This window comes from Palaemon carinicauda, chromosome 1 (assembly GCF_036898095.1).
Source record: "Palaemon carinicauda isolate YSFRI2023 chromosome 1, ASM3689809v2, whole genome shotgun sequence".
Taxonomy (NCBI): Eukaryota; Metazoa; Arthropoda; class Malacostraca; order Decapoda; family Palaemonidae; genus Palaemon; species Palaemon carinicauda.
In genome coordinates, this window is record NC_090725.1 from 157,615,791 (window position 1) to 157,633,719 (window position 17,929).

Consider the following 17,929-nt stretch of genomic DNA (forward strand, 5'->3'; position numbering starts at 1 on the left):
CTGGTACATTTTCACCGGCCGTCACAGGTCGACCCAGAAAAGGGATTTTGACGAAGGAAAAATCTATTTCTGGGGAGAGACCTGTGACGCCTGGTGAAACCCTTCCCGGTTATTTTTGTACGGACCCACCCTTTCCTTGCCAAGCCATATGTTCTTGCAGAAGGATGACCTAAAGGGCGCTCATGTGGGTGACGGTGGCGTGGTCCAAGTGTGGTTTCTGGGGTCTTTGTTACAGCCCTTCCCTTTGATGAAGGAGTTATCTAAATGGAAGACAGCCTGTGAATAGTGGTTTTCACACACCCCTGATGTATACACGACACCCACGAGGTGCTCGCGCGAGGGTAGTAACCTCTGCATTCCATGCTTTTATCTTTCTCTGGTATATTTGGAAGATTTATATCAGAAAAAGTGTAAAGAAGGACTTTTTCACCGGGCATCACAGGTCTCTCCACAGAAATAGATTTTTCCTTCGTCAAAATCCCTTTATTATACCTACTATAATTATTATTTACAGAAATATTATTATAATTATTATTACTACTAAAGTTACAATTTTTAAGAGGTAGACTATAAAAATTATACTATTACTAATGATATATCCTATTTTTACTATGAACATATGGCACTTCGTCCAACATGCAATGATATATGTTATACAGGTAGGGGTCGTTGACGACCATGGGGGGCGTTATAGAGGTTTGAGATGAATTCTACACGTATCATGGCATTCTGCTAGGCCAAATGAAGACTTTTAGCAAAGAAAAAAAAAAGAAAAAAATTTGGCAAAAATCAGCTCTACAAGTGGAGCCTACCCTTAAGAAGGGTCAGTGGCAGTGTATACTTTTTCTATCCCAAGAGGTTAGAACCCTTCTCTTTTGAGTTGCCCTGATAAAGGAAATTCTATATCTTCAATATTGGGGGGAGGTCACAGCAATTGGCTGAAAGGGATACACAAGTATGTGTCTTTCCCTATTTTTTTCTAGCTTACTATCCTAAGCTATAATGATTAAAATATTAATATATGCATATCTGTTTATCATGTGAGATAAACAATCACATACTAATTTTATTTTCCTTTCTTTACACGAGGAACCCCAGATGAAATGCGATGCAATCTTCTGCAACCATAGGAGTAGGAACTTCTACGGTCACAAAGCGTGCAGGTCTAATGCCCCCTGCACCATCATTACCGAATCCCTGCAATATTGGGACCCCCAAGTCTGCAATATCTGCCGGACCTTAGTGACCGAAGGTTTCGACGACCCCAAGTCAACGGAGATGAGGGATGCGGCACGTGGAAAGCTGCGCTAGTGGGTAAGAGGGTTCTAGAAGAACTCTCCGGGACCATACCTACCTAACGATAGGATGCATAGCTTGTTGTTCCCGAAAGCGGGTAGTGAAATGGTTGTGCCCCAAGCACGACTCAGACCTCCCTGCATCCAGATTGCCATCGAGACGGATGCCAGGGAGGCATTTTAAAGTATGGACATCCACCAGGAGGTAAGGATGTCGGAAATGTCTATGGACACTGAAAAGGATCTATTAAAGGTAGATCCTGAGGAGGAGTGTACTCTACCTCTGGAAGAAGATGATGATGTTGATTCGGAGTTCCTTCCGTCTGACCGGCACCGGAGCCGTTACCCTCGACGTCTTCACCTTCTACCCCTCCATTGGACAACATGAGCCAGGCACTGGCCCATCTTACGGATTTAATGGAGAACATTAGCAAACGAGGCGAAGCAAGGGAAGCAAAATTCGAAAGAGAGCTCCGTGAAGCTCCACTTATCGCCTCCCAAGGGTCATACAAGCGACCCAGAGGCTCCAAAACCAATCCTTGGAGGTATGCGGAGTTTATGCCGATTTCGAACGGCAAACTCTCCATCTCAGAGGAGATGGGAGCAGTCCCCTTAGACGACATCCAGTTTTGGCCAAGCTTTAACGCTTACCCTGATTGCTTCATTTGTCTGAAGCATTAACCAATGCCAAAAGAGAAGATGGAACTGAAGGAGGTCATGGTTTTTGACCACGATAAGGCACAGGCTCTCTTATCAAGTAGCCCGAAAATGGCGGGCTATTCGGTGTCGAAAGTGTCCGCCTTGAGCAAGAAACACCCTACCTTTCTTGCTCATGCTTCAATAGCCTTCCCCTTTACGTTGAAGGCACTTAAATCTGTTGCCTAGGCAGTGGAGGCAGGCAAACCATGCCCTGCACTAGAGGAGTGCAGGTCTCTGTCGTTAGCCTTGCCCATGCAGGAGAAGGAATGGAAGGAAGTCCACCTAACCTTTTCAGTAGGGAAACTAGACGCAGACATTGCTGGACGACAGTTTAGCGAGAATCTCCGTAAACTTTCTGACTTTCTCTTGTGCAAGGAACAAGAGACGAAGGAGAGACTTGCGGCATCTTTATCCCTACAAAACTGCATAAAGATGTGTGCAGGCCAACGAAGTACCCCAGACATGCTCATGGTCCTGGCCAAAATGCATATGGCCACCCTAATAAAGGACCTATATGCTTTCATGAAGGCTAGGAGAGCCTGTAGAGAGTTCATGTTCGCTGCTGCAACAGTGAAACATGAACAAAGGAAGCTGATATCTTCTAACGTCTGGGGTAAAGACCTCTTCTCGAACAAAGTAGTCAAAGAGGTAGTCGAAAAAGCCATCACGGAGAATAGGAACCTTCTCCAGAAGTGGGGCATCTCTTCAAAGAGGAAGTCTTCCCCGGATGCGGGTCCCCAACCTAAAAGGAAGACGAAGAAGTCTAGACTTCACCCTCGGCCTGCTCAACAACATCCGACAGTTTCTATGACTGCGGTGCCCCAAGTGGTGGCCCAAACACAGACCACCTTCCAAGTGGTGCCTCAACAGCTGGTTGCCCAGTCACCAGCATTCAACCCTGGGTTTGAGAGACAGACCACTACCTCTGGTTTAAAAGGTAAAGGACCCAGACGTGGCTCCTCTAGACATCCCTCAAGAGGTAAGGGAGGATGCGGTCAAGGAGGTAAACCCTCCGATCAATTGAAGCAAGGAGACGCTTCCGTTAGGAGGGAGGCTCCAACAATTTCAGGATCGTTGGACCTTCGATCCTTGGGCCCACGGCCTAATCAAGATTGGACTAGGATGGAAAGGGAACAAGTCTCCACCATCATTTCCTCAATTCTTCCAACACTCCACCCCTGCATTAGAAGAATATACCCTATAGCTCTTGAGCATACAGGTTATAAGGAAAGCAAAGTCCATCAAATTCCAGGGAAGGCTGTTTTGTGTTCCTAAGAAGGACTCAGAAAAACTCAGAGTCATTCTGGACTTGTCGCCACTCAACAAGTTCATCGAGAACATCAAGTTCAGGATGTTAATCCTGCAACACATAAGGACCCTGTCACAAAAGGGGCGTTCACAGTCTCGATAGACCTGACAGATGCCTATTGGGAGCTTCTAGTCAGTCGCCCCCTCTCCTCCTAACTAGGATTCAAGTCACAGAAGATAAAGTATGTTCTAAGAGCCATACCCTACGGACTAAACATAGTCCCAAGTATCTTCATGAAACTTGCAGATGCAGTCGTGCGACAACTACGCCTAGAAGGTGATCAGGTAGCAGCGTACCTGGACGACTGGCTGGTGCGGGCAGCATCCGAAAAGGCTTGTCTGCAAGCATCCAAAGAAGTGATCCAGTTCCTGGAACATCCGGGATGCAAAATCAACTTCAAGAAGTCTCGACTCTCTCCAGCTCAAGGGTTTCAATGGTTGGAAATCCATTGGAACCTGAGGTCACATCGTCTCTCCATTCCCTCAGGGAAGAGGAGGGAGATCGCAGGGTCTGTCAAGAGACTACTGTAATCCAACAGGATTTCAAAACACACCAACAGGAAAGAGTACTGGGCTCTCTCCAGTTCGCAGCAGTAACAGACCCAGTACTAAGAGCACAGCTGAAAGATGCGTCAGGAGTCTGGAGAAGATACGCATCAAACGCTCGAAGAGATCTAAAATGACCGATACCGGCCTTAGTACGATCACTTCTCAACCCATGGTCAAAGGCCAAGAGCCTAATAAGGACCATGCCCTTGTAACCACCTCTGCCGTCGATGACCATCCACATGGATGCCTCGATGGAAGAATGGGGAGTTCAATCCCATCCAAGGAAAGTCCAAGGGACTTGGTCATCTCTGTTCAAGGCCTTTCTCATCAACGTTTTGGAAGCCATGGTAGTCCTCTTGACGTTGGAAAACTCTCCCCTCGCAGATCAGTCCACATCAGGCTGATCTTGGACAGCGAGGTGCTAATGAGATCTCTGAACCGACAAGGCTCGAGATCGTCCCATATCAACCATGTGATATTAGCCATCCTTTGTCTAGAGAGATGGCACCTATCAGCAGTTCACTTACAAGGGTTCCGCAATGTGACAGCGGATGCTCTATTCAGGTTCAAGCCGATAGAGTCAGAATGGTTCCCAGACGCAGACTTATTCTTTTCCATCTTGGAACAAGTCCCTGAACTGCAGATCGACCTCTTCACGACGAGCGACATCAAGAAACTACCTCGATATGTAGCCCCATACGAGGACCCTCTAGAGGAAATAACAGACACTATGTCCCTAGTTTGGAACGAATGGACCCAGAATTTCCTGATTTTCATGATTTTCTCGCCTTAGCGGTTAAGAAAAGATTTGGGATCTCAAAAGGCTGTATAGACTTCTTAGAAGAATACAAGTCTAAGTCAAATAGAAGACAAAATGAATCATCTTGGAAAAAGTGGGTTGCTTTTGTTAAAGCAAAAGGACCCAAAGAAATTTCAATAGACTTCTGTCTGTCCTTTATCCACCTTCATAAACAAGGTCTGGCAGCCAACACAATAACTACATGCAAGACAGCCCTGACTAGACCTCTTCCATACACCTTTCAAGTGGACCTGACAAACGAAATCTTTAACAAGATCCTGAAGGCATGCGCTAGACTTTGGCCTGCAGCTCCTCTGAAGCACATTATATGGTCTTTGGACAAGGTCCTACATTATGCTTCATCTGTGAACAATGAAGATTGTTTTCTCAAGGATCTAACCCAGAAGGTTATTTTCCTGTTCGCTATAGCCTCAGGTGCTAGAGTTAGTAAATAGTAGCCCTATCAAGAAATGAGGGCCACATTCAGTTCACAGAAGTGGGAGAACTGAATCTCTTCCCTGATCCAGCCTTTCTTGCCAAGAACGACCTATCCACTGAGAGATGGGGTCCCTGGAGAATCTGCCCTCTGAAGGAAGATGTCTCTCTGTGTCCAGTAGAGTGTCTAAAGGTCTATCTTCGTAGAACTTCAGACTTCAGGGGAGGACAGCTCTTCAAAGGAGAAACTTCAGGATAACAACTGAGGGTGAAGCTCACCTACTTCATTCGCAGAGAGGATCCTGACAGTACACCTGCAGGTCATGATCCGAGAAAAATTGCTTCATCACTGAACTTTTTTCAGTATATGGACTTTGAGCGTCTTCGCTCATGTACTGGAAGGAAGTCATCCAGAATGTTCTACAAACACTATGCAAAGCAAGTCCATGAACTGAAGCATTATGTGGTGGCGGCAGGTAATGTATTAAAACCTTTCTTCTAGTGCTGCGATAAACAGTTAATTGATTCGGACTATCAATTAGGGTGTAAAGGTGTGACACTTCCAGTGCGATACCTTTTAAGTGAGTGTCACCATGGTGACACTAAGACTGTTCAAAATATCAGGTGTGGAATTATACAAATAACACTTGTGCCGTGTGTACATAGTTCACAGTGTTGATAGTATACAACATTTATAGAAATTATATTAGGAAAATTTATCAAAAACTTTCAAATTCAGAGTGGTACTCATTTCTTTCCTTTCAGGGAAAAAAATATTTTCTGTATACGTTGTACGTATAATTCTCTTAACACGTTACACTCGTTGCACTCGTTATTCCATTTGGTCATTCATTCGAAATAAATGTCTATTCGAGTGTAATTGCATCTTATTTCACCCTGCAATTAGAACATTGAATATGCCAGAGTTCTCTTACTTATTTATTTAAGTAAACCTCATATTATTGTATGCTTACAAACAATGGATATAGTTGACACTTAGTTGTTCCAACAACATATACAAACCGTGAGACCTTTTGTATATCTAGTGGATACTTATGTTTGTTCATACAATATATGCAAACCTTGAGACCCCTTTTCTACTGTCTAGTATGACTCATCCCTGCAGGGGGCAGGAAGCACTAACATTGTCTATTACAGATAACGGTAATGTCATTTGTCTCAATGGTCCGCATGACCATAGAAAAATTGTCCCAAGGTTAAGGCACCTATGAAAATCCACAGATACAGTACAGTACTTTCTAATAATTCTCTGGTAAACTTCCATCAGGACGACATGGCTTGAGCCCAAAATGGAAAAATCTATTTTTGGGTGAGATAGCCATGTCGTCCTGATGGACCCGCCCTCCTTTTTTATAGAAAAGGCCTTGGCAGGATCCCTCCCGAAATTACTATATCTGTAGCACCATGCTCAATGCTACAAGGAATGAGCGCCATCTTGGATACAGCGTCATGTAGATACTCAATAGAAGTACGGGAGGAAGGGTAACCTTGATAACGGCTCCCCTTCTATTTTTGCCACTCTTCCTCCTCGAAACGAAAATGCTATTCGGGATGAAAAACGCTATTTGTCGTATCAAGATATACATCCCCTGATTTTATGCGATATCCTTAAGAGAAATTTTAAGGATATTCGTGCCAGGAGTTAGAATGCAGTAGACCTAAAGGTTAATTCTCTGAGAATATCACTGTAGCCAAATATCCCTTAGAAAGTTACCTATAGGAATCTTCCATCAGTACGACATGGCTGTCTCCCCCAAAAATAGATTTTTCCATTTAATCAATCCTACTTAGATAAAGAGAATGACAATAATTGGAATAAACTAACTGATTACTCCACAAGAGTTTCTAACAAAGTAAGTACAATGAATTTTGTAATTAGTTGCTTGATTTTTGGCGCCTACTGAACAACTAATTTTGCAATTTAAATATCAGAAATTAAGCTTTGTCAGTACAGTACATAAGATTGACCAATTTTTCTAAGTGAAAGTTCCAACAGTCAGTCATTTTAGACCCTGTTAATCATTAGGCCCTTTTTCTTCAAACTCAAACAGTTGGGAGTTGGTTGGTCTTTTCTTAGCATCATTATTAGATTTTTAAAATCCACTGATAGAATAAACTTAACACTTATCATGTACTCTTTACAGGGAGCTGCCACTTTTGAGGAGTTTCAAAAGCTTGGGAGGGAAAAGAGATTGTCTTATGCATGGGTTCTGCCTCAAAAGACCTCCCCTGTTTCCCTCAAGCCTTACAGAGATGGTACCAACATTTGGGCCCTAGATAGAAACGGTACCTCGTTCCCAGCAGGTGAGATGAAATCTAATTTTTAGTTCTTGATTTATTCTGTCATCGGCCATGGAATAAGAGTTAGCAAATTACTTAATTACTGATTTTCCAAATATATTCCAAGCCTCTAAGATTAGAATTTACATTACATTAACAGACTTCAATTTTTATTCATATGTTACACAAGTGCTTGTTTCTGTATGGTACAAACCTTCGTCATTTAATAGGAGTATGCTTTCAGTGCAGCTGGAATTTAGCTGTAAAAAATTCATTATCAGGTATCATTAGTTAATGACTGGATGGTGAGAAAGCCTTCCTCCTTGCTCTCACACTTGGTAGCCACATTGCTTTCAGCTATTGAAGAATACAGGTAGTAGGTTGGCCAGGCACCAGCCACCTGTTGAGATACTACTGCTAGAGAGTTATTGGGTCCTTTGACTGGCTAGACAGCACTACATTGGATCCTTATCTCTAGTATGACTCATTTTACCTTTGCCTACACATACTCCGGATAGTCTGGCCTATTCTTTACATATTCTTCTCTATCCTCATACACCTGACAACACTGAGATTACCAAACAATTCTTCTTTGCTCAAGGGGTTACCTACTGCACTGTAATTGGTCAAGGGCTACTTTCCTCTTGGTAAGGGTAGAAGAGACTCTTTAGCTATGGTAAGCAGCTCTTCTAGGAGAATGACACTCCAAAATCAAACCATTGTTCTCTAGTCTTGGGTAGTCCATAACCTCTGTACCATGGTCTTCCACTGTCTTCGGCTAGAGTTTTCTTGCTTGAGGGTACACTCAGGCACAATATTTTATCTTGTTTCACTTCCTCTTGTTTTAAAGTTTTTATATTTTATTTATAAAAAAATTATTTTAATGTTATTACTATTCTTAAAAAATTTTATTTTCATTGTTCATTACTTCTCTAGTAGCTTATTTATTCCCTTATTTATTTTTCTCACTGGGCTATTTTTCCTGTTGGAGCCCTTGGGCTTATAGTATCCTTTTCCCAACTAGGGTTGTAGCTTAGCAAGTGATAATAGTAATGATAATAATACTCTCGATGCCCCAAACTGGCTGTTTTAATCCTACCTTACAAAATATATTGACGCATCGATAATTGGAGCAATCAAAGATAAAATAGAAGGCTATTCTTTAAACCAAAATCTGACAAGGGGGATCGTAATAGAATCCCACTTGTAAGATGCACAATCCAATCCAAAAGAGAATTCCAAAACTGACTATCATAAAGGTACCTCGCAAGTCGTAGAAGTAAGGTCTTTATGGAACTTGAGATTTGTACTCATAAATCTTATGCTGTCATAACATAATATCCATGCTGTTCTTAACAGCACAGATAGGTAACAGCATCCTCAACTCCCAAGGCTATTCCTAAATCAGGGGCACAATAATCATACCCAAGACTGGGCAAGAACTACTGCCAGTTACGACAGTGTCAGTAAAGACAGCAGCAAAATAAACGACGATAATTTGTATCAAACATCATGTCGTAACAAAAAGAGTGTGGCAGTATAGGCCACATCAAAAATATAGCGACGTATCACTATAGAAGGGCCCGGAAAAGGAGTGCCGTCAGAAACGACAAAGCCGCAAGTACCGGCATTGCCGACAGTCTTGACACTCTCTTTATAAAGAAGAATGCTGCCGGGTTAATAGGACAGAATCCCAAAGGGCTAGGCCTTAGAAAAGGATATGCCGTCGGAGACGACGAAGCCGTAAGTACCGGCATTGCCGACAGACTGACAACTCTCTTTATAAAGGAGAATGCTGTCGGGTTAATAGGCCAGAACCCCGAAGGGCTAGGCCTTCAAACAATTGTAAAAACACACAATAATACATTTAAGTTCGATATCAGTAACAGGGAAACCCACCCCGAGAAGGTAAGAACCACCAAAATATCTTAAAGGTTAGAATACGACATCGCACAACTGTCAGCACACCGACAGGAAAAAAGACTCACCCTTCACAATGGGGAACTCAAATTTTATACCGTAAACCATCTATAGAGCTTATGTAGCACGATGGCCCGACGGACCTGCTGTAAAAGTATAGGCCTGGCCAGATACCACAAGACGAAAGAAGAAACCCAGAAACTAAAGAAAAGGCTTAGCCAGTCAGCGAACCAACTGAACAAGGAAAAATTAGCTCACCCTTCGCAAAGGGGATCTCTAAAAAAATTGCCTTCTTAGCCCCAGGAACTCTGACGATTGTGGCATTAGCCAGTTAGCGAACCAATTGAACAAGAAAAATGAGCTCACCCTTCGCAAAGGGGATGACGTTTGTAGCACTATGGCCAGGAGCCCCAACAAAACTGTCAACTCTAGATTAGGCTACCCGAAACTGATACAAACTCACAAAAAGACTAAAATAACGGATTTTGAGCAAAGCGAAAAAACGAATTTTGAGCGAAGCGAAAAATTTATTTTTGGGTGAGATAGCCATGTTGTCCTGATGGAAGGTTCCTTCAGTAGCTTCCTAAGGGTATATATGACTACAGTAGATATTCCCAGAGAATTAAACTAAAGGTTTCACAGAATTCTAACTTCTAGCGCGAGTACCCATAAGGTTTCCCTCCTTTAGGATATCGTATAAAAACGGGACGTATGCTTGACACGCCACATAGCTATCTGCACCCCACATAGCGTTTACGCTTCGAGGGGGAATAGTGGCAAGTTATGGGAGGAGCCGTTACAAAGTTCTTCTCCTCCTCCGTTACTGTTTTGGTACTCGGCGACGTCAACATCCGGTCGCCATGTTGGCCATTATCTTGGATAACGCCGCCGTAGCGCGCCATTGTCATTCCTTTTGGCGTTTATGCCAGCCTCCATGATACAATAAGATTGGGAGGGGCCTGTCAAGGCCGAATAGAGAACAAGGGCGGGTCCATCAGGACGACATGGCTATCTCACCCAAAAATAGATTTTTCGCCTCGCTCAAAATCCGTTTTTTGGGCTTAAGCCATGTTGTCCTGATGGAAGTGTACCAAAGAATTAATGTATCGTGGATTTTTCCCCTTTTTTGTAGTGCCTTTCGACTTCTAAACAATATTCCTTTGGTCTGATGACCACAGAGACCTGTGGCATATCCATTACATGCCACTTCAGATAAGCATATACCATGTTACTGTTTCCTGCCCCCCTGGCAGGGAAGTCCTAGTTGGAGAGAAGGAACATCTTGAAGTTGCTTGATAGAGGAACTCACCTAGTCTCGGAGATACCTGCCGGTCCCAGGGCCAGATAAAGAAGGTAAGTATACTTGTGTTGGAACAAGTTACCTTAATCTAGATGAGTTTGCATCAAGAGAACAAAATTATAACATTGTTCATAATAATATAGAAAATAAAAGGGTAATAAAATTCTGTAACAGTGTTTTTTTCATAAGAGAGAGAGAGGGCGAAATGAGACGCATAGGGTAACCAAATTCTCTTTTAGTCATTAAAGCAGAATTAGCATGAAATAAACAAAATTTCAAAATAAGCAATGCAATTAAAAACATAGACTAAAGACATCAGAAGAAGTGGGTGTAGAATCTGAAAAGGAAAACTTGCCATTACAGTCATAAGTTCCAGAGGAACTATAAAGTCTTTCTAGAAAGTCTTATATACACTTCATGTTAAAACGTGTCACACGTGTTACTGTCTATGTTACTTCACCTTTGTAGAAGAACAGTCCTTAGTGTCACTAGGTGGCACTTAAAATCACTATGTTTCGCACTAGGGTCAACACAGGCACCCATGGAGTTAGTCCCGAATAACTCACTGTTCTACGCAGCACTAAGCAGCAGGTTTTAGCACACTACCTGCTGCCACCACATAGCGCTTCAACTCTTGCACCTGCTTTGCGTAGTGTTTGAAAAACACTCTTGAGGATTTCCAGCCCATGAAAGAGCGAAGACTCTCGAAGTCCATCGACTAGAAGAAATTCAGGAAATAGCCGACTTTCCTGGGATCATGACCTGCGGGTGTACTGTCAGGATCCGCTCTACGAATAAAGTAGGTGATCTTCGCCCTTAGTTGTTTGAGTGACAAATCAGACCCTGATGTTTCTCCTTTAAAGAGCTGTCCTCCGCCAAAGTCTGAAGTTCTTCGAAGATAGACCTTTAGACTCAACACTGGGCATAGAGAGACATCTTTCTTCAGGGGGCAAATTCTCCTGGGGCCCCACCGTTTGGTGAGAAGCTTGTTCTTGGCGAGAAACGTTGGGTCAGGAAAGAGGGTAAGTTCGCCTGTGTCAGCAAACTGTATCTGGCCCTCTTCTCTTGATAAAGCCACAATCTCTCTGACTCGGGCTCCCGAGGCGAGAGCAAAAAGGAAAATTACTTTTTGAGTCAAATCTTTCAGAGGGCAAGACTCGTTATCCAGACTTGAGGCAAACTGGAGCACTTTGTCGAGAGACCAGGAGATGGGTCTCGGTGGAGGTGCAGGATGGAGTCTAGCACATGCCTTTGGCAGCTTGTTAGAGGTGTCGTCAGACAGGTCGATCTGGAAGGCATAGAGTAGTGGTCTTGTCAAGGCCGATTTGCAGGTAGAAATCGTGTTGGCTGCCACCATGAAATTGAATAAAGAAGGACAGACAAAAATATGTAGAGATTTCCGTAGGATTTTTAGCCTTGACGAAGGACACCCATTTCTTCCAGGAAGACTCGTATTGCCTTCTGGTAGATTTAGTTTTGTATTCCTCTAGGAAGTCCAAACTTTTCTTCGAAATCCCAAACCTCTTCTTAACGGCTAGGGAGAGAAAATCATGAGATGTAGGTCTCGGGTTTTCCTTGATGAAGCGAAGACAGTCGACTTCTGAACTTGCTGGGATAGAACTGAGTCCGGCAGGGGAATTATCTTGGGTTGTAACTCCAGGATTAGAGGGAACCAGTTGCTCCGGGGCCACTTGGGTGCCACTAGGGCTGCTGTTCCTTGGAAGGTTCTCAGCTTGGTGAGGACTTTCAGCAGAAGGTTGGATGGAGGGAACAGGTAAATCTTGGACCATATGTTCCAGTCCAGGGACAGGGCATCCACTGCTTCCGCTCTGGGGTCCTCGTAAGGGGCCACGTAACGAGGAAGTTGTTTGTTGTTGCTCGTCGCGAAGAGGTCGATCTGCAGTTCCGGGACTTGCGAGAGATGAAGGAGAATGAGTGTGCGTCTAGGGACCATTCTGACTCTATCGGGGTTGTCCTTGATAGAGCATCCGCCGTCACGTTGCGGAATCCTTGAAGGTGAACTGCTGAGAGGTGCCATCTCTTCTTGTCCGGTAGGCGGAAGATGGGCATTAACACTTGGTTGAGTTGGGGCGATCTTGAGCCCTGACGGTTGAGACATCTGACCACAACGGCGCTGTCCAGAGTTAGACGGATGTGGGACGAGGGTCATGGAGACAGCCTCTTCAGAGAAATAAGGATCGCCATGGCCTCCAAGAAGTTGATGTGGAACGTCTTGAATAGGGGAGACCATGTTCCTTTAACTTGACGTTGAGGGGAGTGACCCCCCCCATCCTTCTAGCGATGCATCCGTGTGGATAACGACCGACGGAGGTGGTGGTTGAAGGGGGACTGATCTCTTCATGTTCTTTGCCTCTGACCATGGCTTTAGGAGTGAACGAAGCCTGGTTGGTAAGGGTCTCTTGAAATCTCTTCGAGCAATGGATGCGTATCTTCTCCAAACTCCCGATGCATCCTTAAGCTGTGCTCGTAGCACTGGGTCTGTCACTGAAGTGAACTGGATTGAGCCGAGCACCTGCTCCTGTTGACGTCTTGAAATCTGTTTGGATTTTAGGAGTCTCTTGACAGATCCTGCTATTTCCTTCCTTTTCTTCGGAGGGATGGAAAGACGGTGTGACTGAAGGTTCCAATGGATTCCTAGCCATTGAAACTTCTGAGCTGGAGAAAGTCGAGACATCTTGGTCTTGATTTTGAAACCCAGATGTTCCAGGAATTGGGTCACTTTTCTGGAAGTTTGCAAGCATTCTTCTGAGGATGCGGCCCCTACCAGCCAATCGTTCAGGTAAGCCATCACCTGGACGCCTTGAAGGCGTAGCTGTTGGACGATCGTTTTTGCGAGCTTTGTGAAGATCCTTGGAGCTATGTTGAGTCCGAAGGGCATGGCTCTGAAGGCGTATTGCCTTCTTTGAAGCCTGAATTCTAGGTAGGAGGCGGCCTGGCGATTCATTGGAATGTGCCAGTAGGTGTCCGCCAAGTCTATCGAGACTGTGAATGCCTTTTGGGGCAGTAGGGCTCTGATGTGCTGAAGAGTTAGCATCTTGAATTTGTTGTTCACGATGAACTTGTTGAGAGGGGACAAGTCCAGAATGACTGAGTTTGTCGGAGTCCTTCTTGGGAACACAGAACAGTCTTCCCTGGAACCTGGTGGACTTTACCCTCTTGATCACCTTCTTGTTCAAGAGTTCTTGGATGTATTCTTCCAGGACGGGGGTGGAGTGTTGGAAGAATTGATGGAAGGTTGGAATTGGTGTTACCCAACTCCACCATAGTCTGTTCTTGATGATGCTGTGAGCCCAAGGATCGAAGGTCCAACGATCCTGGAAGAGGCGGAGTCTTCCTCCCACCGGAAGCATTTCATTGCTTCTGGTTTCCCGAGGGTTTGCCACCTCGGCCGCCTGCTCCCCTCCCTCCTCTCCCTTTGGAAGGGCGTCGAGAGGAGTCTCTGCCGGAGCCTCTACCTTTGGGACGAAAGGTAGTTGACTGTCTTTCGTAGGCAGGTGTGAAGACTGGTGACTGAGCCACCACCGGCTGAGGGACCAACTGAAAGGTCTGTTGGGGCTGAGCCACCAACTGGGGAGTAGCGGGTGCCGGAAACTGGTGCTTAGCCTGTCGCTGCTGGGGCCTAGGCTTGTTGTATTTCTTCCTAGGGTGGGGGCCCTCATCCTGATCATATATCTCCAATATCTCCAATTTTGCTAGAACTGGGTTGGTTGAAAGTGAAAAACAAGTACACTTTTGATGTCTGTGTTTTTGTTTTCAAAGTTTTAAAAAACGTTTTTCCGAACTGGCTTTATAATTTTAGAACCGTTGACTCGGTAACAGGGATGACTACAAGACAAGCAAATAATCTAGTGTCCAGAAGAGCCAATACCCATATAGGATCAAGGGAAATAAATACTAAAGGTCCACAGTTATGGAATAGTTTACCTGGCTCATTGAAAGACGAAGAATCCCTAAGATCTTTTAAAAATAAACTAAGAAAACATCTTTTAAACAATAATTAATCTTCGTAGATAAGTTTTATAGAAAACAACCGTACCTGACATTAGCCACGTCTCACGTCAATAACCGCTTTTTAAGACATACCATTATCTATGAAGAACAATTTATGTTGGAGTAATTTTACTAATTATTGTTCTATAACAATGTTTTATAACCAAAATTACAATGTTCTTAATTCAAATTTTATATATATATATGTATGTGTGTATGTGTATATGTATATATGGATATATTTATGTATGTATGTGTGTATATTGTAATAGTATACTATGATTTTATTGTTTTAATAGCTTTAATGTATGCTTTCTAACTTCGGTTGATGACCTGATGTAAATAGAAAACCCAATGTATTATTGGAATAAAGGTTATTATTATTATTATTATTATTATCTTCAATGACATGCCCCACTTGTTGAGAAGGTTCTGGTTCTCGGTGGTAGCTCTATCTACAATCTCTTTCACGAGATCTTTGGGGAAGAGGTCTTTCCCCCAAATGTTGGAGGAGATCATTTTCTGGGGTTCGTGTTTGACGGTGGCGTACGCAAACACGAATTCTCTACAGGCTCTCCGAGCCCTGATGAAGCCATAAAAGTCCTTCGTCGACGAGATGGGTCTTAGCTAAGACCATACACATGTCTGGGGTCCAAGTGTCTCCGGCCATTGTCTCCAATTGCACTTGGTAAGAAAGGGAGGCGGCCAGGGTCTCTTTCGTATCCAGCTCCCGACGCAGAATGTATTGGGAGAGCGTGGGGAGGTTCTCGTTAAATTGACGTCCTGCGACGTCAGCCTCCAACTCAACTATCGAGAAAGTTAACTGGATGTCTTTCCAGTTCTTGTCGTCGGGAGGTTGGGCGAGGGAGAGGGGCCTACATTCCTCCAATGTAGGGCAAGGTTTCCCTTCCTCCACCGCTTTCAACACTGCCAGCAAGGACTTTTCAGCAAAGGAGAAGACCATGGTGGCAGGAAAAAGAAAGGATGGGTGTTTCTTGCTAAGGACCGGGACCTTAGAGTTGGTGTAGCCCTTGCTCTTCAGGCTGCCGGCCAGAAGAGATTGAGCTTTAGCGTGGTCAAAGACTATGACCTCCTTAGGCTCGGTTTCCTCCTTGGAAGCTGGCTCGGACTTAAGATGGATGTAACAGTCCAGATACAACTCAAAGCTAGACCAAAATTCCACCTCTTCAAGGGGGACTGCGCCTAGCTTGACATTGACGAAGATTCGTCCACTTGTAATTGGCATGTGCTCTGCATGCTTCCAGGGGTTGGTCACTGAGCAAGGGGGAAGATCCTTAACATTGATCTTCTTGATCGACTGCTTCGACAGACGGAGAATCTCCCTCTTGAATTCCTCTTGTCCTTTTCGGAACCTCTCATCCAGGAGGGCCACTAGGGCCTGGAGACTGTCCTGGTTCTCCAGTAGCGACAGAGTAGGAGTAGGAGTAGAAGAGGTAGAGGGGATCGGTTCCGTTACAGCAATGGAAGTAACAGAGGGGGCACGGGCGACTTAGCCCTCGGAGTCCGGAGCCTCCACATGGTGTCCAACACTTCCGACATCCATTCCACCTTGTTAAGATGGAAGTCTTGCAGTGTGTCCAATACATTAGGTTCGACCGTCAGCTGGACGCAGGGGATCTCCACCTTGGGGATGACAGCATCCGCAGATGCCTTTGGGAAGAGCAAAGCTCTCATCTTCTCATTCGGGAGATAGGGCCCCGTGGCGTTCTTTTGAAAACCACGCACCCATTTGCGCAGTTTCTCTCGGGCAACGTTCCTGGCCTCCGCTGAAGGAGGGTCCTCAAATGCCTCATGGAGCAGGTCCTTGCAGACGGTGCAGACCTGTGGGTCCCAATACCGGAGAGTCCCCTTGGAGATGGAACAGCTGGCGTGGGTTCGCCACGCCAGGTGGCCGTAGAAAGCCAGGCGCTGAACGCTGCAGAAGGCACTCTCACACCAGATATTCTCCTCCTGTAAAAGAAAGGGGGAATGAGTCTGCGGAAGTCATATACAATGACTTAAATAAGTTAATCTTAGATTAGCATTAAAGTTATTTAACTCAATATAAGATTCCTTTTCATGTGTAAGCCTAGGATAGGTAAGCTGGAAAAGAAGCAGAAAAGACATATACTGTACATGTGCATCCCTCCCAGCCAAGTGCCGTGACCCCACACCATAACTAATTCTAAGGGCTCCTAAAGAGCCTAGAGATGGAAGGGATATCCATATTGGATTAAACACTGCTTAGACTTCCTCTGGAGAATTAGTCATGGTAAAGGGAGGGGGGACTGAATTCATTCAGTTTAGGATAAAAGGGAGAAAAATTATCCCTCCCTATTCAAATAGGTCCCGGCAAGGGACTGCACATGGATGCACAGAGTATGCTGGAAATATTTTTACTGCACAACTATACACCATAGTTTTCTGTCTAGAGTAAGCACTGTACCATAGATGTACTGGCTATCGTATATAGCTATACAATAGTCACTGCCGGCCTTGGGAGAGGTGACAGTCCACTGAAAACCGGAAACGCGCCAGGCACCGGAGAATCTCCATCAAGGGTCGGAACCTCTCCCTGTCATCAGTCTATGTGGCAGAGAGAATAGGAGCTTCTAGATGATGGCAGATCACCGGCACGTCGGCGGCCCCCGGCAGTCGGCAAGCGACCGGCGAAGGTATTCCAGCACTGGCGTCAATCAATGAGACAGAGTGGATACTAGGGTACCTTGACAGCTGTTGCCGGCAGGGTAGCGGAAGTGGACCGGCACTGATAGGTAGAGAGAAAGGGTAGGGGAAGAGGGAGGGAAGGGTAGCTCGTTACCCCGACCTCGTCTTCCTCCGGAAGGAGTGTTCAAATGAAAGAGAGGGGCAATCTTTCATTCAGCCGCAACGGAGCCGGCAGTCGGCAAGAATTGCGGATGGCGGCCCAAGGGAGGACCGAAGAACACTAAGATAGGGAGGTCCCATGCCGGCAGACTGATTTGCCTAGGCTATCCCATAGTTCGACTATATGCGGGAAGCGTAGCAGCTCGGACCAACCCACAAAGGGACCAAGCCGAACCCACAACCCGCCGGCACACGGTGGAGTTGTAGGACGGCGGACAAAGGTGTGATTGCTAGGCCAACACAAAAGGACAGAGGGGGGAGGGGCGAGGGTCCTGAGGGGGAGCGTGGGGGAAGGCGTAGCCTTCACCAACAGAGAAGGTACAGCACTAGTGTACTGTCCTAAACTATAAGGAAACAGAATCCCCTGGCCTGCCTAACCTAGGCTAGGGAAGAGAGTCCCAAACCAGGGAAGGCAGGTGTAGGACA

The 17,929-nt window shown here is 45.0% G+C and overlaps 1 protein-coding gene across 4 annotated transcripts in view; it reads left to right on the forward strand.

The window, feature by feature from the left end:
* LOC137652585 (tectonic-1-like) overlaps positions 1 to 17,929 on the forward strand; it is a 383,029-nt gene that overhangs the window by 228,067 nt on the left and 137,033 nt on the right. For all 4 annotated transcript variants that reach the window (XM_068386069.1, XM_068386072.1, XM_068386073.1 and 1 more), the window contains one exon: positions 7,251 to 7,410. In XM_068386069.1, coding sequence (XP_068242170.1) covers positions 7,251 to 7,410 — 160 coding nt within the window. The remainder of the gene's footprint in view (positions 1 to 7,250; positions 7,411 to 17,929) is intronic.